The sequence below is a fragment of the Fopius arisanus genome, unplaced genomic scaffold, assembly GCF_000806365.1.
Source record: "Fopius arisanus strain USDA-PBARC FA_bdor unplaced genomic scaffold, ASM80636v1 scaffold00126, whole genome shotgun sequence".
Lineage (NCBI taxonomy): Eukaryota > Metazoa > Arthropoda > Insecta > Hymenoptera > Braconidae > Fopius > Fopius arisanus.
Window position 1 is genome coordinate 227,473 of NW_011887865.1, and position 24,236 is coordinate 251,708.

The window sequence follows — 24,236 nt, forward strand, 5'->3', positions numbered from 1 at the left end:
GATAGATATATTTTTTATCCCTCGAAAGGCGATACTGATGTTTTTTTACAACATGCATTATCGATTTTTCAATGAATTTTATTAATCATTCTGGTATCAGAGTTGGATAGCATTTTTTATTTGATATAGACGAGACAAAATCATGATCAGGCGCAGTATTTCAAAGTAGGACATTAAGACTACTAAAACACAGGCGTTAATTGTTTAATTATTTCGGCAGTGTAGAAAAAAAGGATTTTTTTATAATCTCAATTCTCGATTCTGAATTCTCGTAATTTTTCACAGAAAATATCCCGCGAGTACGTGTAAAAAATTGAATTAAAAAACCTAGCGAAGGTTTTAAACAATTTCATCGGATTCTATAAAAAATTTAATGGAAATCGACTCCTCCAATATTCTGAATTTTCCATTTCATTTTTCTGATATGAACAAAATAAAAATAGAGTGAACACTCAAAAATTCGATATAAAATATCGCGATAGAATGATTTAACTATAAAAATCGACTACCAATTTTTACATGAATCAGCTATGCCAATATTTAACTAATAAATATTTCCTCTCGTGAAAAAAATTGTCCATTAAATTCTCGCCTAAAATTTCCCCGTAAAACGATAACCAACACTTCCAGTGGTCTTATCAGGTGTCCCAAATTGATAATACCGCGCCCGATCCCCAATTTATCCGACATAATTTCGAGAAATTCAAGGTGACTCCTGGTGTACTTGATTTCCTCTCAAAATTTGCGTATATGTCTTGATGCGATTAAGAAAAGCAGAGAATACGACGTTGTTTTTGTTTTTTTTTTAAAAGTTTTTGTTTGAGTATGAAAAGCATGGGTAGGACGAGAGAAGTAAACCGAGATTATCGAGATGTGCACCGGGAAATACAACTTTAATATCCACTCGTAAACCCTCACAATACTCATCTACTCGAGCTTTTTTACACAGCGCTCATAGAAATCGACAATTTTTTTTCCCATCTACATTGTCTGGTTATTATTCCCAATCTCTCAGCATTTTTTAATCAATACTCTTCCTTCATACCTCATTTAAATGACGAAAGTGACGCAGTATAATGGCACACAGCATGGCAGTTGCAACAATGTACTTTGATAATTTTCATTTGTTTTTTTTTATATCTTTAGCCTTAACCGCTAGAACTTATGAGTTTAAACTTACATAACTAATCTCCTCATCCTCTATATTTCTCCCCTCACTGCCCACCAATTCAATTCACGTTGTTCTATAGATTTTAACTACAACTTGTTTTTCACCATTGACATCATTTAGTTAATTGTTTGAATTATATTAAACCCCTGCGGGGGATTTCCCTAATTCACTCGTGAATGTGAGGAGGCGTGCTGACTCCATAGGCGAATACTTTGGTTTAATTATAATAATCATCATTTATCATTCCACAATCCTCATATCGTTCCATTAATGTTAATAAATATGTACACGCGAGTGCCATTTATGGACCATTTATCATTTTTTTTTTACCTTGAATTTAAACTCTGACGATACAATTTGTTCATTGATCAATTAAATAATGTCTTCACATTTGACAACTTATAAATAAATATGTTCACGCGAATTTGAATTATTACCTCCTTGCTTAAAAATATTGATGTAGCGATAACACGTAGAAATTGTTTGGTATTTGGTTTTTGCATTTTTTTAATCTCTCTCATTAATTTGTTTTTGCTTTATTTCTCTCTCTTTCTCTCTCTTCAATTTTTCATTTCCCTCTCACACTTGCACTCGCTCTCTCTCTCTCTCTTGCATTATTAATCTGTTTTTTCTCTGGAGAATAAAAAAACGTTTAGGATCCAAGTCCAAAGCCATAAAAAGTGCGAATAGACTGCAAACTACTTTTGCACGCCCACATTTCAATTGTTAATCATATTCTTCATTTTGTCCCATTTGTTAATTATTATTCACATAAAAACATTCGTTAAATACTAAACAGTCGAGTCGAAAAATAATCGTTACAGCTCCCCATTTATCTCGGGGGAATCGTTATACACAATGCGGTGGGTGAATTATTGAATTATTCAATATTTCTCATCAACACGAATAGCCACCGCTTTTAACGAATTAATTATATGTTTCAATAACGAGAAGAGTGTCTTTGTATTCAATCGAAGTAATCAGCCAATTATTTATATTCATTATTTATTTTTCATTTGAATTTTACTTAATTTATAACGCACATTCATATAGGGAAAATTACTCGTTACATTTTGTTTCATTAATCTCATTTTTTTAAATACTAATAATTATTCATCTTCATGTAATACAATTTTCATCGATTATCCCTATACTAGGAATAATAGCTCATCATCTATAACACGGTGCACTGAAACTCTGAATTATCCTCCGACAATAATAATAATGAATACAGCAATTTATAGTATTTGTATGTGTCAACAAGAAAATTCAATTCGTCACTTTGTTTTTATTTTTCTTTATAACCCATTTCTATTAAATCCCCGAACGTACGAAGGAATTTCCTCTGCATTCATTGAAAAATCATTCGTCGTTAACAATGTGTTCCTTTTAACGCTTTATATTTAATCGTTTAATTAATTACTTTAATGTAATTTGTTAGCTATGACATAACACGATGATATAGGCTTGATATGACGGTGGCACGTATTTAAATAAATAAAATTGCCCGGCGAACAACCCTGTTGTCGCGTTATTAATTCTCCACGGATTCTTCACAGCTATAATTTTTAATCTGTTAATTCACATACAATAGCTAACTTGCATAACTACTATTTTTATAATCCCCGAATAAATTGTCTCTTTATTTCCACTTGCAAGTTATCAATTTTACCCACCGCCCACGCATCCTCCATAACTCGAATCAACTTTCGTTTTATTTTTACCTATTTGTTGGTTTATAATTGAAAATTCACCGACGGAAATGTTCATTTTATTATTTATCTCGATAAATCTTTGACTCTAACAATTTACTGGATAGACAAGCCATGATTTCGTTCACACTGAATGGACAATTATAATATATCATCAATTTGTTTATAATTCTCTCATTAAATATTTACCGGGGACGACTCAAACGTGAAATATTCATACAAGGTCATTCTAATCATAAGATTCTCAAAATGATTCAAAGTTTCAAATAAATTATTTACAAAAATTTGCATATTAGTGCCTCGGGTAAATGGCCATTCCACATAATAACACTCTAAGCATTTCAACTATCGATCTAGTCCTAGATCCTCATCTAAATGAATATATTTCACCCATGGACCGTCTAACCATTACAACAAATTCATTCCTACAGCTGACATTTTAAAATAAACAATCTCATTACTACCAGAAACTCAAAACTCCACCTACAAACATCATCTAAAGAATTAAATTCCGTCTGGCTTGTCATTAAAAAACAACGCGACGAATATCAACGATTAGAGAGGGATCCCTAATTACCCGAGAGTGCACTGACGACGACAGATGCATACGAACGGTCATTATTGTCAACATGATAAACGATTCAGCACCTTTGTCCATAAATCTCCGAATTAGCAGATTAGAGTTTTCTCCTCTCCCCCCAAAAAAAAACCATTCGTCATTACCATTATCCCATTATTACAGAAATATTGCAATATTACATTAGAATTTAATAATCCTATCATAAATCTCTGACACCTCTTGAACCCTTTAATCTCATCAATCCTCGATCCCCACCTAGACTACCCTAAAACACTGCTGTTTATTCTTATCCATGTACAACGACGACCTTTGGACCCGTGACGAGAAATCCAAATAAAATTAATTTGTCCCAACAATCTCTTCATTATTTCTCACCTTTCTACAAATCTCATCTAATCCAATTACTCATTTTTATTAATTTATCCTGTCTTTTTGTGGTTCGTCTTAAAAATTCGTTCGATCGATATAATTCAACAGGAGACATGATCCCCAACATCGAAAATTGTTGATTAGGCTTAGATTGTAGTGATCCTGGGGTATATTTCAAATAATTGATTGATATCTCGCAGATTGCAAGTGATATATCCATTTAATACATTAAGTAAACCCAAAAGAATTGACAAATTTATGTGGCCCGACGTCATTGACAGACACAACTTCATTTCAATCCATTACAACCCATCGTCATATGAAGCATTCACATAGAAGAAAATATTTAAAATTTATTCATAATTGGCGATTCGACGTAAAACTCGCGCGAAAAACAAAATATCTCCGGAATGTCATCACTCGCAGATCCCTCTCGAGAGTATTCCAAATGTTTGAGTACTTATCTGACCGTTATCTCCAGATGTTCACCGGATTCTTTGCTGAGTCGACTTTCTGGGAAATGAAAATGTTTATTCGAGATGCTAGAAGATCGTTGAAGTCTGATGTTTGTGGGGATTGCATTTACCCGTCTCCGTTGCCATGGCCATTAGTACTGAGTGGTCTGGAAGACACAGAAGTGCTCTCATGGTTATCTCCTTCCAGCACTCGAATACAATCAAGGTCCTCTTTTGCAAGTGTTGGCTCTAGAATTCTCCTGAGGAGTGGAGTTGATTCGCCTGAATCGTCACTAGAAGTCGACTCATCGTCAACCTGTGATAGCTCCATGCATCGTTTATCCTGACGAAAAAACAAAATCATTAAAATTTCAGTGACTCGGTTGACAAACTTTTATTAAAATGACAAAACCTCTTGCTTGAGCCTCTCCATCAATCTCTCCTTATCCATTTTCAGCCTCTCCGCTTGATCAGCTTGTGCTGCATTCTTTATTCCCGATAGTTCCAATAACGCCAGATGTGCATCCTTCTCTGATAATGCAGCTTTGAGTGCTTCACGTCTAAAAATAGAAATCGATAGTGAATTGCATTAAAAAACTATCAACGGGAAAATTGAATGCTAATTAAAGTGCCTACTTCAAGTGATGGAGGTCTTTGAGTTGCACTATACGTTCGTCCGTTAAACGCTCGAGCTTCTTCTCCAACTTGGAGAGCCTGGACAGTAAGGGCCTACAAGTGTGGCACTTGAGTGCCGAGGCCGATTGCATTGATGCAATTCTCTGCTCTAATTTTTCAACCTGATAAATTGTCAGAAGATGGAGTTGAATATTTTTTGTTATTTATTCATTGAATTCGGGATTAACATCAAATCAATAATTTCAGTTGCCAAATGAACAGGTGATCGCTCTAAATTTTATTCAATAATAATATTAGCCCCAAAAATGTTACAAGCCAATATATTACGATATCATTATATTATTTTTAAGAATATTACAAAATTAAAGGATTATGATATAAATTGTATTATCCTGGCGAAACATTGTTGGCCTCAATTATTTTTGAAGGATTTGGTAGAGGATATGTCTTTAGAGATTTCTAATGATTTAATTGAGAATTAAAACTCACCCGTTCGAAAGCATTTTTCCTGGCCCTTTCGGTCATCTTAATTCTCCTTTCACTGTCACTTGTAATTTTAACGCTTCCCTTCAACGCCTCCTTCAACTCATCATTCCTCTGCTTGGCATTTTTCAAATCATTCTCCAATCGATTCTCTTTTTCCTCCTTCTCCTTTATCACCCCCAACAGCTCTTCGATCTGTTCCAGGTCAATTCTCTCGCCAAACGCTCTTTCTAATGAATCGATCTCATCCTCAAGCTGTTGAACCCTCTCATCACGAACTCTAATCTCTTCCTTGAGAACCCCAATATCTTCAGCTTCATATTCCCTCAACTCCTCCCTCATACTCTTCATCTCTTCCGTCATCTTTGCTACTTTATCCTGCCACTCAATGACTTCCTGCTCACATGCCTGGAGTCGATTGTCCTTTTCGGATATCGCGTGCTCCATCTCTTTTATTTTCATCTCCTTCTCTCCTAACGTGCGTTGGATATCATCATTTTCAATGAATGATTCCCGATTATCCGGTATTTGAAGAGATTCTCGTCTCAGAAGGTCTTTCTCCAAGCTCTCAATTTTCCTCGATAATTGATCAATCCTCTCCTCGCGATCCTGAAGCTGCTGTTTGAGGGCATCAACGTTGTGGCTCTTAACGTATTCCTCAAGATGCGTCACCATCTCTTCCAATTCAATAATCCTTGTTTTTTCTATTCTCACATCGGTGTTACGTTCAATCCAATTTTCCAGCTCTCGAATTCTCCTGTCACCCACTGTCACCCGAGCCTTGAGATCGCGCAGCTCCTTGACATCCGGATTCTCTTTCAAAAAATCCTCGAACTCTGCGATTGTGTCCTCCAGGCTCTCTATTTTTTCCGATTTCATTTGAATAATATTACGGAGATCGGTAATTCCTTCATTGTCTGAGTGATCTCTCCAGAAGTTCTCAAGAGACAAAACTTGGGCTTCCAGCTGACCAATTCTGTTGGTCCTGATATCCTCGGCATCTCCATTTGTACTCTCCCGACATGATGGATATTCTTGCTGCGTATTGTGATGTTTGCAAGCGCACGTGACACACAAGTTTTCAAATAAAATAACAATACAGTGAAAATAAATAGTGAGAAACACAAAATGGGAAGCATTCGGGTTATTCGCACTATATAACGACGAAGTGTCTCTGAATGATCGCGCCTACCATTTTTAATTGCCACTGTTATTCATCTTCCATTCGTAATTATCTTTTCAACCTCTTCTCTTTATTTATAACTATTTATATAAGTGCATATCATTTTTTATAACCATTACACATACATCCGCGATCAATATTACGTCCATAAATTAATATTCACGACTATATTAAATTTTATTGTTGCCGTTGATTTGTTTGTCAGTTTAATCTCATTTTTGTGGTTTTACTTTAATTGTTTAAGTTTTTAAATGTATATTCGTTAACGTATTCATTCAATAATTCAATACTCCAGTTGTTTATCATTAATCGTAATATTAATTGTTCAATTATCATCACTAATTTTTATTTCTTTTTATTAATACGTTAACAATGGTCGTAGCATCTGACGAAAAATTAATAATCATCTCAATGAAATGTTCACCGTCAATTCGACAACTCACAGCTGTAATTATCCATGGATTTGTTTAATATTTTCGTCGAGGTGCTCTTTTACACGAGTTCATACGATTATTTAATTTTTAATCACTCTTAACTGGCAAATTGTACTAAAAAGAATGGAGGAGGCGTCTCCAACGAAAAACGACCTTAGAAGAAGCTTTTCAAGAATCCGGCGGGTCCCGCCTACATTACGATTTCAAACCGGAAGTCATGCAGAAGGCAAATGCAATGATTAAAATAATTAAGCGTTAGGAAAATAACAGAATGAATCCGAGGTAAGCATGGAAAGAAGAGAAAAATTCGTTAGTTAATTAAATTTTTTAGTAATGGATCTGGTGGAAAGATAAAAAGAAGACGAACCTCTTGTTGCTGTGCAGCTGTTTGTTTCAACTTGGCTTGTGCGGCTTTCAGTGCTCTGCAGTACAAAAATGTAATTAGTCCCTCGAATCGAGTTAAGGAGACTCCGTAATTATTTGAGATAAGAAAACTTACTCCTGCAGGTCTCGGATTTGTTTTTCCTTCGAGTTCTGCTCTTCTTGTGTCATTTGCACAAGTTGAAGTAGTCTTTCTGTCTCGGCAGCGCTTCGTCCAGCATCTTCCTTAGCTTTTTCCAATTGTTGTTCAGCTATCTCCAGGGATTTCTGCATATCTGCCAGTCTTTTGTCCGGCGACCCACCACTCTGCAATGGAAATAAAAATGAAATCCTTAAAATCCATAGAGTTGAGTATGTAAAATGAAATCAAATGGTTTTCGTTTCAATTTCATCTTCTTAGCATTTTGTATTTTCACCTTTTGGAGCTGTTGCTCCAATTGATCCATTTTCGCTTTTCGCTTCTTGAGATCTTGATCGAGATTCTGGAGCATCCTCTCCTTCTCTTCAGCAGCTCTAAATCTACCCTCGGCATTCTTAGCTCGCTCCTCAGTCTGTCTCTTCTGCTCCTCCAACTGACGTCTTTGATCATCCAACTGCTTTCTCTCCTGACTAGTGTCGACGCCAGCTTTCGCTGCGCCAGCTTGGAGTTTCTTGTTCGCCTCGTGGAGATCGACCTGCCATTCACATTAATCATTTAAAATATTTAAAAATATAAAACGACATTGTACTACAATAACGGCATTATAGCAAGCCTCATAATTCGTTCCGCAATATATTGAAGTGAAATAAAGAAATAATGAAATTGAATGGAACGATTTGGCGATAGTGAACATCAGTAAATATGAATGTGTAATCATAACAGTAAAAATAAAATAATAGCAGTAAAATCGCATGGCAATTATAAATCACAATACCATAAAAATACAATTCGCGTGATGACACAGACACACTCACACAGTATATAATAAAAATCTGAATATATACAGTAAAAAATTGCATGAGGCAATAAACGTAAAAACAATTATCAGAGTGAAACTCTAACAATATAAACGATGAATATTGATCGATAATAGTAACAAAATTCACTACTACTTAAGCTACATTCCCAGTGAAGACTAAAGAGCTTGAATAAATAATTGACACACGTTCCCCTTGGAAAATTCGTGAGAACCGTGAGCTCTTTACTCCCACTGTCCGAGTGCGATTCGACGATAATGGGAGGCCCAATCCTCCAATTACGAGGCATGAAGGGCCCATTGGATGATAAATAAGGAGGGATTGTCAAGTGGACGTGTGAAGAGGATGTGAAAAACAAATTGCGTGCTGGCCGGTAAGCCGACAAATGACGTTGACGATGATGATGAAGAAGCTTCGACGTGGTGTGAACGATGAACATCATTATAATACAACACATTCGTGTACGACAGACAGATGATAACACAAGACGAAAAATGTGCAGGCACGTGTGCAACCGAGATGGTGAATCAATATATAAAAATATATTGCATGTGTAAATAAACATGTTGATCATTAATTTTGCAGGTGATTGGATATGAGAGACTGAATTGCGCTGCTACCATACAACGGGCGTATTCCTCAGACCAGGTCATTCCCTGATCAGGTCTAACCTGATTTTTCTCGAGCTCCTGCACCAGCATCTCTAGCTGAGCTTGGAAGCGTTCGCGCTCAACAGTTGCCTGCTTGATCTCCTCTCTAGCGCGCTCGAGGTCCTTTCGCAGTTTAACCGTCTCCTGACCACCGCCATTCTGCTGCTGCTGTCCCTGCTGCAGCATCACCTGCATCTGCTGAATTTGCTGCTGCTGAGCGTGTATCTGTCGCTCAGACGTTTGAATTCTCTTCTGCAGCTCGTTGGCATTTCTCTCCGCACCATCCGCTCGTTGTTTTTCCGTTTCAACGAGCTTACGCCACTGCTCAATCTGCCCCTCATTTGTCGCTGATGCACCAGCACTTGCCAGTTGCATCTGGAGCTCTTGAATTCGTTTCTCCGCTTGCTCTGCACGCTGTCGCTCCTTGCTCTGCTCCTGAGTGAGATTCTGAACTTGCTGTGTAAGACGACGAACTTCTCTCTGTTGCGCCTCGAGGGTCTCCTTAACAGCTCGATCGGGTGTACCCTGTTGCTGAATTTGCTGCAATCGTCTGACCTCCTCTCTCTGTCGCTCCAGCTCAGCCTCACTCGTATTCAACTCCTGCTGGAAATTCATCAACATATCCTGAGATTTCTCCAACTGAATGACCAATTGATCTCGCTCCACCTGCAGCTGTTTATTCTCAGCTTCAAGTTTCTCCCGTAATTTCTCAATCTTCTCCGAGTGCTTCTCACGATTCTCAAGAATAGCTGCCAATTTGTCACGCTCGCGTAACGCCAATTGTACGTCATGCTGGAGTTTGGCAAGTTCCTCATTACCAATAACCTGTTGCTGCTGTTGAATTCTTCGTATCTCCTGTCTCAGTGTATCACGCTCCTCCCGTATAATGGTTAATTCATTGACAACTCTCTCGTACTCCTTCTTGGCCTGTTCAGCTGCCTCCTGATGCTTAGACAACACCATCTGCGACTTCTCGAGCTCCTTGGCAAGCCTACCAGCCTCCAATTCCACCTGATCCCTGGCAACAAGAGCCTTATCCAAACTCGCCCTCAGCCTTTCAACCTCGATACTCGCACTCTCCGACCTCGTTTTACCCTCGGTCTGCATAAGCCTCTCTAGCCTAATTATTTCAACTCTCAATTTCTCATTATCCCCCTCGAGTGCATCAGCCTTGGCTTTGAGTTTATCATGCCTATCACGAATTTTCTCCGCCTCGATCTTCGCCCTCTCAATTTCAGATCTCATCTTCTCCTGATTGGCATTCGCCTTACTAGCTTCATCTCTAGCTCTCTCAAGCTGCAGCTGGCTCTCGTGCAGCTGAGTCTCAAGCTCAGCGCTAGCCGACTGTGTACGCTTCAACTCAGCCTCGCGTATATCAAGCCTCTCCCTCACTTTATCAAGATCCTGCTGTAGCCTACTACTATCACTCTGCCATTTCTCTTGTTCGAACTGGTATTTACCTCGAACACCCTCTGCACGCTCGAGATCGGCACGCAATCTCGATGCATCCTGCTCAGCTTTCCTCGCCCTCTCCAGTTCAGCAAGTGCCTTATCCAGTCTGTCCCGCAGTCGCTCAACATCGAGTTTAGCACGCTCGTGCTCCTCCTTCTGACGCTCCTGGCTCTCCTGATACTTTCCAAATCTCGATGCATACCTCTCGCACTCCTCCCTCGCACTCTCCGCTTCAGTTCTCAATCTCTCAGCCTCTGCCTGCGCTTTGCGCACCTCCGCCTGCTGTCTATCGTGCTTCTCGTACATCTTCTCAATCTCAATCTGCATTCGCTGGAGTTCGTCCTGAGTCTTCTCCGTCGTTCCCTGGGCCTTGTTCAATTGCGAATGCGCTCGCTCTAGCTCGAAGCTTATTCTCTCATTATCAGCAACGAGCTTCTCACGTTCGTTCTGCAAGCGTCGCAATTCAATTTGTGACTTCTCGTATCTCTCGCGCAACATTTCCAGATCGACGCTCAAACGGTCCAGGTCTTCCTTGGATTTCTCTTCACTCTCTTTGGCACGACTAAGTTGCAGTGCCGCACGATCATACATCTCTTGAACACGTGCCAATTCTTCCTGCGCCTTTCGCGCTTCCTCGCGACTCTTGATGGACAAGTGTTGGTTCTTCTCTGTATCCAATTCCAAACGGTCTTTCTCCGCTTCTAGGACTTCGATGCGGTTCTGTAGACGATACGACTCGCTTTGTGCTCTGAGGGATAGAATTTCAGTGAATACATCAATTGTTTTGATCATTGATTTAACTTTCTGGTAACTTGTGTCGGGGAATCCCTTACCTATCAAATTTACCCAACAGCTTTTCGAATTCTTTACTCGTTGTTTCTCGCTCCTCCATTGCCTTTCCTAGGCTATATTGGGATTTATCGAGCTTCTCCTTGAGTATTTCAATCTCCGTGAGGGCATCATCGCGTTCCAGCTGGATTAATTAAAGAGTTAGAGCTCGGAATGTTGAGTTTTATAGAGGAATTTCCAAGGGAACTCTAGTAAAAAATAATGAAAAAACTCACAGTCAACTTCTGATGAGAGTTGTGCGCCTTTTCCCACCTGTCTTTAACGAGATCCAATTCAGAAAGTGCGTTATCCTTGTCCCGCTGAAGCTTTGAGACCTCTTCCTGGAGATTGTCACGGTCCTTTTGTAATCTTGAGACAATTACCTGTTATAAAAGCCCCAGAGTGCTATTAGTACCGCATTACCATGAACATAATCGTAAAATGGATTGAGCAAGAAGGTCAAAGAATGTAGATCGGTACCTGCGCTTTCTCATATTTATCTGTGAGTCGGTCAACCTCGAGCTGAATTGCTTCTCTCTCTTTTTGCATCCTTGCAGCTTGCCCCAGGGCCTTGTCCAATTGACTCTGCACGTTATCAAAGTCGTAGTTCTGCTTTTCCTTCTCCATTTGCATCTGTGTTACCAATTAATTGAATGGAGAATGTCATTTAAATAAAAAAAACCGTGAAAACAAAATTCGAAATAGAAAACATTTCCCAAATATGCCATAACAGATGCATGAATTCAATTAAAAAAAAATCTTTGAATTGATATTTTCATTTATTAAACCGGTTAAGATTAGTTTCAAGGAATAGGATGAAAAGGGAAGATAGGATTGAAATGATTGATTGGAGATGAAGAAGTACTCACACGTCGGACTTCAGTCTGTGACTTCTCAAGTCGCTCCTGAAGCTTGTCAGCCTCGCTCTGGGCCTTATCCAACATGTTCTGAAGCCTCTCCTGTTGGAGTTGAGCCTTACCAAGTGTTGCTTGCGTACGCTCCAACTCCTCCTGCACCTTTTCTAATTCACCAACTGCCTTGTCCCTCTCAGAATGCAGCCTGGCGACAGTGGCCTGCGCTCTGTCGTACTCATCACGCAGGCTCTCTTGTTCAGTCTGAGCATTTTCCAATCTCGCCTTCAACCGATATACCTCACCCTGACTCTTTTCCACCTATCGTTCAATAGAATCATCAAGCATCTGTCTTTACATTAAAGAGGAGGTAAAGGGCATTGAATGGTATCGACCCACTGTCGCTTGTTTTGGCCGTTAGATATGACTCTGATGATTGATTCATGAGTGATGCTTCAAACTTAAAAATATCAGGTTTTCTTTACACCAAGGGAATTCTCGATTCTATCATAAATACACTCGAGACATGCAGCTACAGGCCAGGTTAATGAAATTCTCTTGACCCATTAACAAAATAAAAAAAAAATGTTCTTTTCCATTGAAATACTTTACAGTGGTATTCATTAAAATATTATCTTTATTTTCTCACTCATTGTGTCCAAATAAATGTCACAATGTCTTCGAAATAATGTGTTAATTCCTAGATTGAAAAAAAAATGAAAAAAATAGTCTACCTTTTCTTGAAGGGCTGTTGCCTCGGCCCTCGCTCTCTCGTTATCTGCCTGTGTAACGCGCAATTCAGCCTGAGCTCTTCTCAGCTCAGTTGCTGCTTTTTCAGCACGTTCGTGAATTCTATCCATCTCTTGTGATGAATTTATCGTACTTCTGCCGAATCCTGTTTGGGACTTTTCAACATCGTGTCTCAGCCTCTCATTTTCTAATTCCAGTCTTGTCAACCGCTGTTTGGCTGCTTCCCAGTCGGCACCACTTCTACCCACCTCAGATGCTGCTTTGTCCAATTCTGCTTTACTTTTACCTAATTCTGACTGTGAACTCTCGAGTTTTGCCTCCAGGCGATCCTTCTCTGCTTGTGCACGCTCCAATCGTGCACCGAGTTTTTCCACCTTGAATTAACAAAATTCTCAGTCTTTCATTATCTTTCAAAGCTGAAAAACCAATGGTAGAGATTGTTTGGGTTTTTAATTAAAATAATTCCTGTCATTTCTTGGTCATCAGTGGAAGCGTGAAATTGCATTTGAATAGTTTCATCAGCGAAATTAGAAAAAAATTGCAGATATTTCTCTGAAATATCGAGAGAGGAAATTAATGAAATTATAAATTAAAGAAATGATACCTCTTTCATCGGCATCATAAATTGTTGTTAGAGAAATAGAGCATGAGTTGAAATTAGACGCGGGACTAAATCAAACGACCGGTAAAATTAAAGACGCGGCGAAATATGACAATTTTCCTCTTTTTTTTTGGAAAAACTAAAACGATGATTAAATCAAGGGAAAAGTTATAATTCCAAGTCTTCCCGGAGTTTTCCGGAAATTATGCGCAGTTTCTGTTAATCTTTTAATTCAACAAAAAAACCATTAACATGAATTTGCGAACTTAAACATGACCTTCATAAATTTAATTTCGAGGATTAATTTATTTATGACCTCCTACTCGTTGAAAGTTTAAGTCGGCAATTATTTCCCATCAGTTCCACCCCAGCTGGTGAAATTCCGGTGAAATTATAACAAAAAATCAGCGAATACTTGTAGTTTATTAAAAAGAAAGTCAACCCAACAGCAAAAAAATTGTTCACTTCCATTTAAAATTGACGTTGAATTTCCATTTTGTTCGAAGACCGTATAGCCTGCATACATACAATTTCTGTGGCGTATGAGCTAGAGTGGAAACAAATGTCACCCTTCCACTGGTTGGAATTAGTACAAAATAAAGTGTGGAGTGTACCTCAGACTCCAGCGCGTGAATTTTCATTTTGTATTCCGCCAATTCCCTCTCATGGAGCTCTCTCTCCTCCTGTTTTTCTTGTTCAGCACGATCCCGCTGCTCTCTGAGCTGTGCCATCTGCTTTTCCTTGTCCCCGATAGCTTCCTCCAAGCTGCTCAATGCGCCTTCACTACTGCAGTGATGTGCCTGCATGGCAGTCAGCCTTGCACGCGCCATATCCACTTGGTTGTCTTTCTCCTTCAGCAGATCCTCAAGATTTTCAATCTGCATTTTTCAACAATAATATTCCACTTAATCGAACGCACCGATCATCCATCATTGGAATTACTTTGACTAAGAGAATTATCAAAAAGCAGAGGAGAATTGATTTTTTACTGAAAGGTAGGACTGGATCTAGCGGGATCTGTTTACTTACTTTCTCGGATACTTCCAGCAGATATACGTTTTTGTTTTTTATTTTTATCGAGCCACAGTTAACTTTTTTCTATAGCACCACAAATGCTACAATACATTGTGTTCTGTGTTTTTCATTGAGGCATATGTGTTGTGTGAATGTGTAACGCGAATTGAATGCGTTAACGAAAAATCACGAAACTCACAATCAGATCGAGTTTCGGAAAAGTAGTTTTGTGGTTGGTGAAATAAAAATCAATACACATACCGGGATAGAGAATGGGATCGTAGGAATGGGATGAAATTTACGAGGGCAAAATAAACAAAAGATTTTATTGATAAAGTAATACAAAACTATACAGTGCGCAGTACAAAATAAATGGATATAAAATACTGGAGAACAAAGGCAACTTATTGAACGTGTTTTGGGTATTGACGGAAATACTGTGGTGTTCAATCTAAACTACGCTTTTACAAACTACGAATACTTAAATCTAACTATACGCTTTCTATGTATATTTCTCTCGTCCTCATTCATACAATTTCATTCCAATAAATTCAACAAAATTTCAAATGATGGTGAGAATTGATGACAGTCTTATGAAAGCGACGTGTCGATATCCCCAGTGATAAAATTATTTTCATGAAAAAAAAACAGACTTCAGGAATATTAAGACTCACCTTCCGCTGGAGGACATTAATCTTCCGGTCTTTAATATCCATGTGATCTTTAAGTTCAGTGAGTTCCGTGTTGAAACGATTTCTCTCCTGCTGTGCCTGCAGAACGGCCTGAGTTTTCTTCTCAATTAGGCGATTCTTCTCCTCCAACCTCTGCCTCATCTCCTCGACCTGATGAAATGTCAGATGAAAATAAATTCCCAATTTAGAAAGACAGACTTTCGCATCAATTATTTATTTTCGAGTCTGCAAACTTTCCACGAGAAATATTTCATTATTAACAGTTCTCATTCCGAACGAGATGAGATATTTCAGAGCGAATATCAGAATAAAAGACACCACAGCTCCTCATGTTCCGTTGATCTCTTCAATCTGCTGAGAACTTGCCCTGACTATTCAATGAGATTAGTCCGGCCCTCTAAGCTCTTCAACAATAACGAATAAAGAAAAAAGAGAGAGAAAAAAAAAGTACTGGAAAGTGTGTTGCCTCGATAATGGAATAAGCCCGAGGAAAAATTTCATACTAAAATTGAAAGACATTCACATGACACATAGCTGACCCACTTTACCCCAGTGACCTGCTTCCGCCTCGATTCGATTTATCTAACCGAGGAGAGGCGTCGCACGGATACCTCGGTAAAATCGATTTGCTCGTGGATTAAATCAGGTGATGCATTTATAGATTTTATTTCGAGTCAACCAACAGCCAACTGCCTCGAATTGTCACTCCCAAAAATAGGAATACATCAAGATAGACGTCACAGCTATTCTCAATAATGAAAAATAGAGAGCCATCAGATTTATTTGATGTCTTACGTCAGCCTGCAGCATATTGTAGTGCTCCTCCTTGGCGCAGAGTGACTCCTTGAGCACAGCAATGTGCCTCTGATAATCCTGATGCTGTTCCTCCAGCGTCTTCATCTTGGCAGCCATACCAAGGATTTCCTGATCCCTGCGCTGTACCTCACCCCTGAGCTCGTCGAGCTGTGAAAATATTCGTCGTTCGACCAAAAATCTATCAGTCTCACCATTCCCTCCACCAGACCGTTGCCAAATTCAATTGGACGGTCCATTTTATCTTCATATTCATTTTAATCAGTCACTTGATGTCTTACCCTATCCCATTGTTCTGTCCGATCATGGAGATGTGTTTATTCTAAATTATCAATCATTTCAGGTGTGACAGACCATCTCTGACGATTCACCAACTCATTCCTGATTTATCATTGCTTCATCATTAAATTCATATTCCATACCCGATAACAACCCCCAAGTATCTCCACAATCGGTCAAAACACTCGGGCATGCAGTGGTAGACTCGTTAAAACGAATATTGTGTAAACCTAGTGTCACATATCATGTGATGAATTGATGTTAATTCACAGTTTTGGAGTGGATGTTTCTCAGTGTGCAGCTCATTCGATTCATCGACCCTCCTGTTGCTTGTCTGTATATCATATTTCCCTTCAAATTAATAACACATACCTACTTGTCTGACTCTGTCTACTTTGTTGCAGATAAATATAGCGCGTGGTTCTCGCTGTGAAAGCATCAAAGTCCATCATCCCTTGATTTCACTTTGATGGAATCACAGACGAGTAAGCATTTTACGTGTATCACTAGAGATCTAACTAACGTCTAAGCGAATGTGTCATTTGCGGATTTGCTCCAATTTCTATTTCAATCCCAATGGGGGATGTAAAGACTCTCTTTATCATTTTTTTTTTTTGGTTCTTTTTCTGGTTCTTTTTCTGCTGCCGCTGGGGTAAATGACACACTCGTCTATTTGACTCCAAATGATGAAGACTCCTGTGATGGATTTAAAAAAAAAAGAACGAGCGGATCAAGACACCCTGCAAATGAGATTCATGATGAGAGTGGGTGGGCAGTGGGGAATATCGCGTGATAAATGTTGATGTACATGTGTGACAAGGGATGCAAATGGATGGAGGTCAAGACTTTTGGACTCCCAGCGAGAACTAAATGACTCTTTTGCTATTTTATCATGATTTTTCTACCATCGCGATGAGTTACAAGTTGCAAGATCATTATTCCAGCGAATGAGAACGCGATTCAGCGGATTTAATGATAATGATGATGACTGGATATTCAGGCATCGTTAAAAATACTTGAATTTGTACTGATGCAGATAATGATTATATGACTGATAATACAAAATGCTGTTGATACCGATAATGATTATAAAGAGAAATTCGGCTGATGAATGAAAAAAAAAAATAGTTCAATGATATAGTTTGAACGATCGGTTGGACTCTGAAGACAACTACTTTATGACAGAATAACAAACACCAATTTTTGAACATTACTCGTCAGTCCATTAATATTAAGAAATAAAATTGAAATATTGTTACATTGTTTTTTGCTGGTGGTAATAATTACGATAATCCAGATACTATGGATGTAAGATGCCTCTTTTAAGCGAACGCAGTGATAAACGAAGGAATGGGTGCTTGGAGAGCTTGGAAGTGCTTCTCGTTCGACGGGTGAAGTGATATCCTTACCTCTTCAGTAAGCTAAAATATTTTGGGCACCATATTTAATATGCTTATCTCGTCAACTGTACCACTCAAGATTCCACCGAGACTCAATTACTCAGCAATTGTCAGCCACAAGAGTCAACAAATCATCCAGTGGAATTGAAAAAAAAATTGCCATTTTGCGAGAATCGATGGAATCGACTGGCATTTGTTGATACGTTGTCTTATCTATAACTTAAACTTATCTTAAGACTTTAAGTACAGCTTAAAAGCTGGAAAACCATCAGAGGTGGGGTACGTTTGGTCAGTTGAATGGTTTTTATTTGATATTTGACGTCTCCTTGGAACAATCGACATTGGAGTGAAAAAAAGGAGAGCCAGTGGCACTTGCGATCGTCAATAGTAATCAAGAATGGTTTGCCGAGTATCGCTCAAGCGTGAGACAAAAAACCAAACGCTTCAACTCTGATGATATCGGTGTGAGGAAAAATAACGCAGTGTCACTGTAAAAAATCTGTTCTTCAATCATTCATATTGCCACTCCTAACATCAAGATGTGATAACTTCGTTATTTTTCAAGCTTCACCTGTTTTCCAGCGTTGAAGATAAAGAGAGAGAAAGATTCAGGAACTTAAACACAAGTAAATAATCAAACAACTTGAGTAACTCAATTTTTTAACATAATTCAAACTCTCACGAGTTATTTAACGATAATCATAAAACCATAATTATAATGACAATTGGATAATTTGGAGAGTGAGAGAGAGAGAAAGAGAGATTTAAAAATAGAATAAAAGTTGAGTTCGACGAAAGCATCGAGTACTTGCTGCGCTTGCATGCACCATGCCATCGTGAACAAACGTTTGGATGAAAAATAAAAAATGGTGAATAGCATGCTGTTATCCTTTGTCTCCTCGATATTCATTATTTTCTACTGTTTCAGTTTCATCGGCGTGTTCGGTTTTACCAAGTGCTGGAGCTTGATGGTGGCGTGGTGGTAAAAATTAACTAGATTTTATAATCTCTTGGCATGAGAATTTGGAAGAGACTCATAATGAAAAGGTGTAATGAGAGGATGATTGCGTGCCAGAGAGAGAAATAAGCTCAATGGAAATTGTAACGACATGAGTGGTGAAAGCTGGGCATTTTTTTTGAAGATAATCTTCTTGGGAAGACTTCGCCGGTGGTGGTGGATAGATATTTGACTAAATGATAATGAAGAAATCAGAAAAATAGTTGAAATAATGTAAATTATAGAAATATTTGAAATAATAAGAATTGTAAAATGTCCGAGAAACGGAGGAATATAATTTATTTGTTTCTTTTTTTTATAATTTCATATTTTTTTAAGTACCGGAGGATTTTTTTCGTCGTGATGGGACGTCCGAATGCCAATGAATATCAGTGATGTAAAAAGGATACTTGAAATGATTGATTTATGAGACTGCGCCAATGGTAATTGATCACTTGAACCAATTGGTGATTGAATGATTTCAGCAATGATGCAGTGAGTGATTTTGAAAGAATGATTTAGTCTGAATGATTGATTTTGGAGAGGTTTCATTGATACTATCGCTAGATTTTCAGATTCGCATGAATTTATTAATCAACGATATTCTCACATAGATTTTTCCTCAATTATAATTTTTCACTCTTCAACAATATCTCCACGCTCTGGCGTACTTCACGTTTATCTAATTATCGCAATTATTCTTGCGCATTTGCTTGAATATCTTATCATTCGAAAATATTATTTTATTCATCAGTCCTCTATTGCTATTACAAAGTATCATTTACATCACTGTCGATCTCCCTCGTCCTCGAAGGAATCATTAGACGTTTTTTTTTTATTGAATAGTGAGAGGACGAGGAGAAATTTTGATCGTTGGTAACGACCGATTTGGGATTGACGATATTTCATTCTTCATTAATTGAGTTTCTCCTCCATCTTCACAATAGTAGTCATCAGAAGTTTCTTACGTTTATAAATCATCATCATAACTCGTGGAATCATCAGAAGGAATAGCTAATTTATAGACGAGTGGGACGCAGAGGGGGCAATAGAATTTGCGCGATTTTTAATTTATTTGTTCTTCTAATTCGTTTATTTGGCTTTCGGGAGTGGCCTATACTGGATTTAATCTCTATGAAAAAATATAGTAGAGCCAAAGTCGCGAGGTTCGAGTTCCTCTGATTAAACCTAACAATCTTTTATGCATTGACTTCATTGTTTTTCATTACTCTGAATGAACGAAAAAAAAAATTTGTATTTCTGTACAATTAACATTCTTAGACATCTCAAGGGGTCAACAGTTTCTAAGGCCTAAATTTTAATATATTTCTGCTTGTTTAGGTACGCACATTTAAGATTCGGCAAGCTACACAGCCAAAAGACTTTCTTATTTTCCCACCTCACGTCCGTAACACCACCTCAGCATTCGAAATTCCTCTGGTATATTATTCATAATGGATTTAAGCGTTCTGGCGGTAAATATATGTCCCTATATACCTACATCGTATACATCGAGTCGCAAAAATATACTACCGATTCGACGTTTGAGTTAATCTGTATATCATATAGTATAATTCTCTCTGAAAAGACAGACTTTAAAAAATAATAGAGACGATGGAATTTTATAACTGGAGATAAATACAATAAGGGTAAAAGAATAATTGAGAACAGTTGTTTTTAGTTTTTTTTTTTTCGAACACGGGTGGCTTGCAATACGAATAATATAAAACCGCAATAAAGAGCGGTGATATAATGTTATCATAGTGTTAGTAGTGATAATAGTGTTTAGGATCGAGACAGGGAATCCATTACCCGCGAAGACACGTCGAATGTGACGTATGAATACGATATTCGCTCAATATCTCATTAATAATTCACTCATTAAATATACTTTCGCCACAATCTATTAATACGGTATAATAATATCTATGTGTAAATATATGTATGGGGAAACCCCCCTGTCGTTAGGGATCTCCATGGGAAGTACGATATATAAGATATAAACACTGGGGTCTCTCATAAAAATGACGCTTGGTTCGCTCGGAGGTATACAAAGCTGCATTGAACTTTGCATCGAGAAAGCTTGCAAAGAAAGTCTCAATGAAAGAAAGTAACGCGTTAAAAAAAAGTATAAACAACAATAACGATAAACCAATGTTCCAAGCACCGAGACAACGAAAAATCAGTGATTAATATTGCTTATTGATAAATCCCCTGCTCCGTATGAGAAATAAAAAAATAGGAAAAATCCAGTGTTGGAGGACTTGTCTTCCGTGAGCTGCATCCACACTCGATCATCTTAGATGACGTCGTTCTTTTCGATGCGGACGTTGTTGATGAAGAAACTTACTTGGCGTTTGAAGTTGAGATCGTGCTTGTTGAAGGTGTGAGCATGTAGTGCCAGGGCGCCGGCGGCGGCCGGCTCAATGTGTTTGAGATGCTGCTGTATAGTCTGTTGGTGTGCCTGTTGTGCCTGCTGTGCCTGATGCTGCTGATAGGGTGTCGGTAGATGATGATGATGATGGGTGTAATGATGTTGAGCCGAGTGTGATCCATGACGATCGGTGTAGGGATTGACAACACCAGTACTGACACCAGATGACAAACCAGCTAGGCACGATGATGCTCCACCGGATGTACCTGTCGAACCGGCAAGCAACGGATTTGTTAATGATGATGATGGTGTTTGTCCATGTGGTAGGAGGGCTGTCATAACGGAGGGGCCACGTGTCAGTACAGATGCCTGTAGACTTCCAAACGCGGATGGAAGTGACAAGGAACGTCCCTTGGCAACACTTTCGATACCTGTTGTACCTGGTATAGCTCCAGGTGTTGTACTGCCACCGTATACACCACATGTACCACCACTTGGTACAGCCGTTGCTTTGAGCAGTTGTTCGCGCAGTCTACCACCGCACTCTCGTATACGCTGCAGTTCAGCCTCCAGCAGGCTGACCTCTTTCTCAAGTGTCTGTATTCTAGCATCTTTGGTCTCGAGTATGGCTGTCAGTGTTGTACTACCTGGTACACCACCCGGCACTGCTACACTACCACCGAGGACTGTTGCTGTATTGCAGCTTGTGCCTGTACCATAAAATCCAATACCAACACCACCGCCGCCGACGCCACCGGTACTCCCTGCTACTGGAGCACCTGATGATGCTGTTGAGGCGTACGCCAGCTCCAACTGGGTCTGGAGGCTCTTCAGAGTCTCGTTCGTCGCTTTGAGCTCCTTATAACAAGCAATGGCAAACGTTACTCACCTATGCTTGAAATTATTATTTTTAGTTTGGTTTATTTTTGTATTTATTCATTCATTCAGTTGGTGGCTTTTGGTGTTGGTGGTTGGTTGTTGTGCTGTGAGATAGTTCATGATCATTACGAGGCTGTTGATGGTTGTCAGGGTGTGATAATGTGATCAATCGATTAACATCATAATTTAACATCATCGACAGCCTCGCTGATGATCGGTAAACCAACTCTCGGAGGAGACGTTGTTTGTGCTTCATCTCGGAGTGTCCCGGTTGACGAAAGAAAAGCGACGTTCCCGCTGTGCTTCGTACACTCTTCTCGTTATTCCAATAATTCTTCCATTAATATCATCAATGATTACAATCACTCCTTCAATTGTTTATTTGTCTGAAAACCGGCACACCGCCGGCAACCCGTCGATCCCCAGTTTACGTTCATTCTTCAAATGTGTTCGTTATTATAATCTGCAAGCACATGATTTTCGCTTGAGAAATTCATTCAAGTCAATCTCACCGCTTTGTTATTTTCATTTTTCTTTCGATTTTTTTCTTTTTCAAACATAGGTTTTTATAGATAATAATATTGATACTGATACTCCTCTTGAGAATAGTTATCGACGTCGGGCGACGCCGCAGTTCTTTCGCCCACCGCGACGTACGGCCGACATTTTGTCCATCGTTGCATTCACCATGCGCATGAGCAAACAATCTCTATTTTCATTTGATCTACATTTTATATTTCATCCACTTGTGTGTCATCTCGCAAATAGCGAACGACAGGCATTTAAAGCGTCATTATTAACGCGCCGCTGCAGTCGCAAGTTCTGCGCCTGCGCGTCACAAACTCGCGGTGATATGCTCATTATGGACAAGATCTCACCACGAGAATTAACTTAATATGCATAACAATTGATTTTTTTTTCATATTTTCTCACGCTATGTGTCGACAGATAACATATTTGCCATCTCATCAAAATATTTTGCACTATTATTTTTGCAATATTTGTGGAAAATTTATATCAATTGTTATCGATTGTTATGCATTCAACTGATGTGCTGATGTATGTGAAATGTATAGATAAAGATTCTTCGAACATTAATTACATTAACGAAAAAATTCGGAGAATCTTCTTTATATAATTTTGATTTCAAGTGTGACAAATGATTATATAAAAATCCATCATTATGCCAGTGTAACAATAAAAATACACAGTCAGTAAATGAGTAAACAGGTGTAATGTTATAAACAGACAAATAAACCGGTAAATTAATAAACAATAATCGGTGAGGTGAGGTACAATGTATTAATTGAGAGTGAGAGAATAGTATAAAACGAGAAAGAACGCGATCTTGGGATTAATCGTGATATGATGGAGCTTTAGCTGAATTTGTGTCACGACTAATGATGTGTAATAAATAAAATGGGGTAAACACAAATAGCTGAATGGAAATTGTTCATTCTCCGCTACCCACCAATTTATTTAATGATGATAAAGCTAGTCGCGATGGAACACGGAATACAACAATTTCCATTCGATGTTTCAATGTTGGAAATAATCTATTTGTGATTCAAGTAATTGAGCGAATGTTGTATATAGCATATAACGGTGTACATACAGTGCAGAGGTTTTAAACATTCCGGAATTTATTTATGTTTTATAATGAAAGATGAAGATTGAGCTTTGCAGTGTAAGAGAACCCTCCGAATTTTTTTTAGTGAATAGTTTTTCTCTTTTCATTCGCAATCGGAGAGATTATTGCAAAATAGTGGATTCATGAGGAGAATTTGGAGAGAAATTAATCAATAATCAATTTTGCTATTGTTTTTGGTTGATAAACAATTAAGAGCGCTTCATTGCGGCACAATTTTTTATATAAAATAATTATTTATGGTGGTGATTTTGGAATGATTTGAATTGAAAAGAGGAAAATGTAGACTTGTTATTATTATGCAATGATTGTTTATTAGGAAGTGTCTTTTACACTGAAAAAAATTGATATCCTCGGATGAAAAACCGAGCCTTCAATCCTCGGTATCCTAGAATTATTTTAACGATAATAATTAAATGACTAACATTTGACTAAAATATCTGGCTCGGTTTTCCGGTGCAATTTACATACGTGCTCTTTCATATATTGATTCGCAAATGAAAACAATATCGCAGGAATATGATCGAATGGTACACAGACATGAAAAACCGCGGACAACTATGAGATTCATTGATATGAGATGGATAAAGTGTCGATGTGTGAGAAAAAAAATCGTGAAGTTTGGAAATGGATGAGAAAAAAAAATC

General features: G+C 38.4%; 3 protein-coding genes across 4 annotated transcripts in view; all 3 read right to left on the bottom strand.

The window, feature by feature from the left end:
- LOC105271846 (adenylate cyclase type 10-like) overlaps nt 1-3,855 on the bottom strand; it is an 11,941-nt gene extending 8,086 nt beyond the window's left edge. Inside the window, exons 1-2 of the mRNA XM_011313632.1 lie at nt 3,839-3,855; nt 2,500-2,516 (exon numbers count right to left, since the gene is read on the bottom strand). Of these exons, the coding sequence (XP_011311934.1) occupies nt 2,500-2,516; nt 3,839-3,855 (34 nt within the window). The remainder of the gene's footprint in view (nt 1-2,499; nt 2,517-3,838) is intronic.
- On the bottom strand, nt 377-6,738 carry LOC105271847 (ELKS/Rab6-interacting/CAST family member 1-like). Its single transcript, XM_011313633.1, has 6 exons — nt 6,733-6,738; nt 5,413-6,594; nt 4,924-5,084; nt 4,700-4,847; nt 4,419-4,630; nt 377-4,341 (listed from the first exon to the last, which is right to left on the bottom strand). Exons 1-6 carry the CDS (start codon nt 6,736-6,738, stop codon nt 4,293-4,295), a joined length of 1,758 nt encoding a protein of 585 aa, XP_011311935.1. The 3' UTR covers nt 377-4,292.
- A 146-nt stretch (nt 6,739-6,884) lies between these two features.
- brp (bruchpilot) overlaps nt 6,885-24,236 on the bottom strand; it is a 47,221-nt gene continuing 29,869 nt past the window's right edge. Inside the window, exons 5-18 of one of the 2 annotated variants that reach the window (XM_011313622.1) lie at nt 17,701-17,712; nt 15,995-16,162; nt 15,182-15,349; nt 14,108-14,371; nt 12,877-13,266; nt 12,161-12,463; nt 11,772-11,924; nt 11,528-11,674; nt 11,297-11,436; nt 9,033-11,211; nt 7,821-8,078; nt 7,523-7,710; nt 7,391-7,445; nt 6,885-7,213 (exon numbers count right to left, since the gene is read on the bottom strand). In XM_011313622.1, the coding sequence (XP_011311924.1) occupies nt 7,178-7,213; nt 7,391-7,445; nt 7,523-7,710; nt 7,821-8,078; nt 9,033-11,211; nt 11,297-11,436; nt 11,528-11,674; nt 11,772-11,924; nt 12,161-12,463; nt 12,877-13,266; nt 14,108-14,371; nt 15,182-15,349; nt 15,995-16,162; nt 17,701-17,712 (4,461 nt within the window). In that variant the 3' untranslated portion in view covers nt 6,885-7,177. The remainder of the gene's footprint in view (nt 7,214-7,390; nt 7,446-7,522; nt 7,711-7,820; nt 8,079-9,032; nt 11,212-11,296; nt 11,437-11,527; nt 11,675-11,771; nt 11,925-12,160; nt 12,464-12,876; nt 13,267-14,107; nt 14,372-15,181; nt 15,350-15,994; nt 16,163-17,700; nt 17,713-24,236) is intronic. The other variant, XM_011313623.1, reaches the window with a different exon arrangement.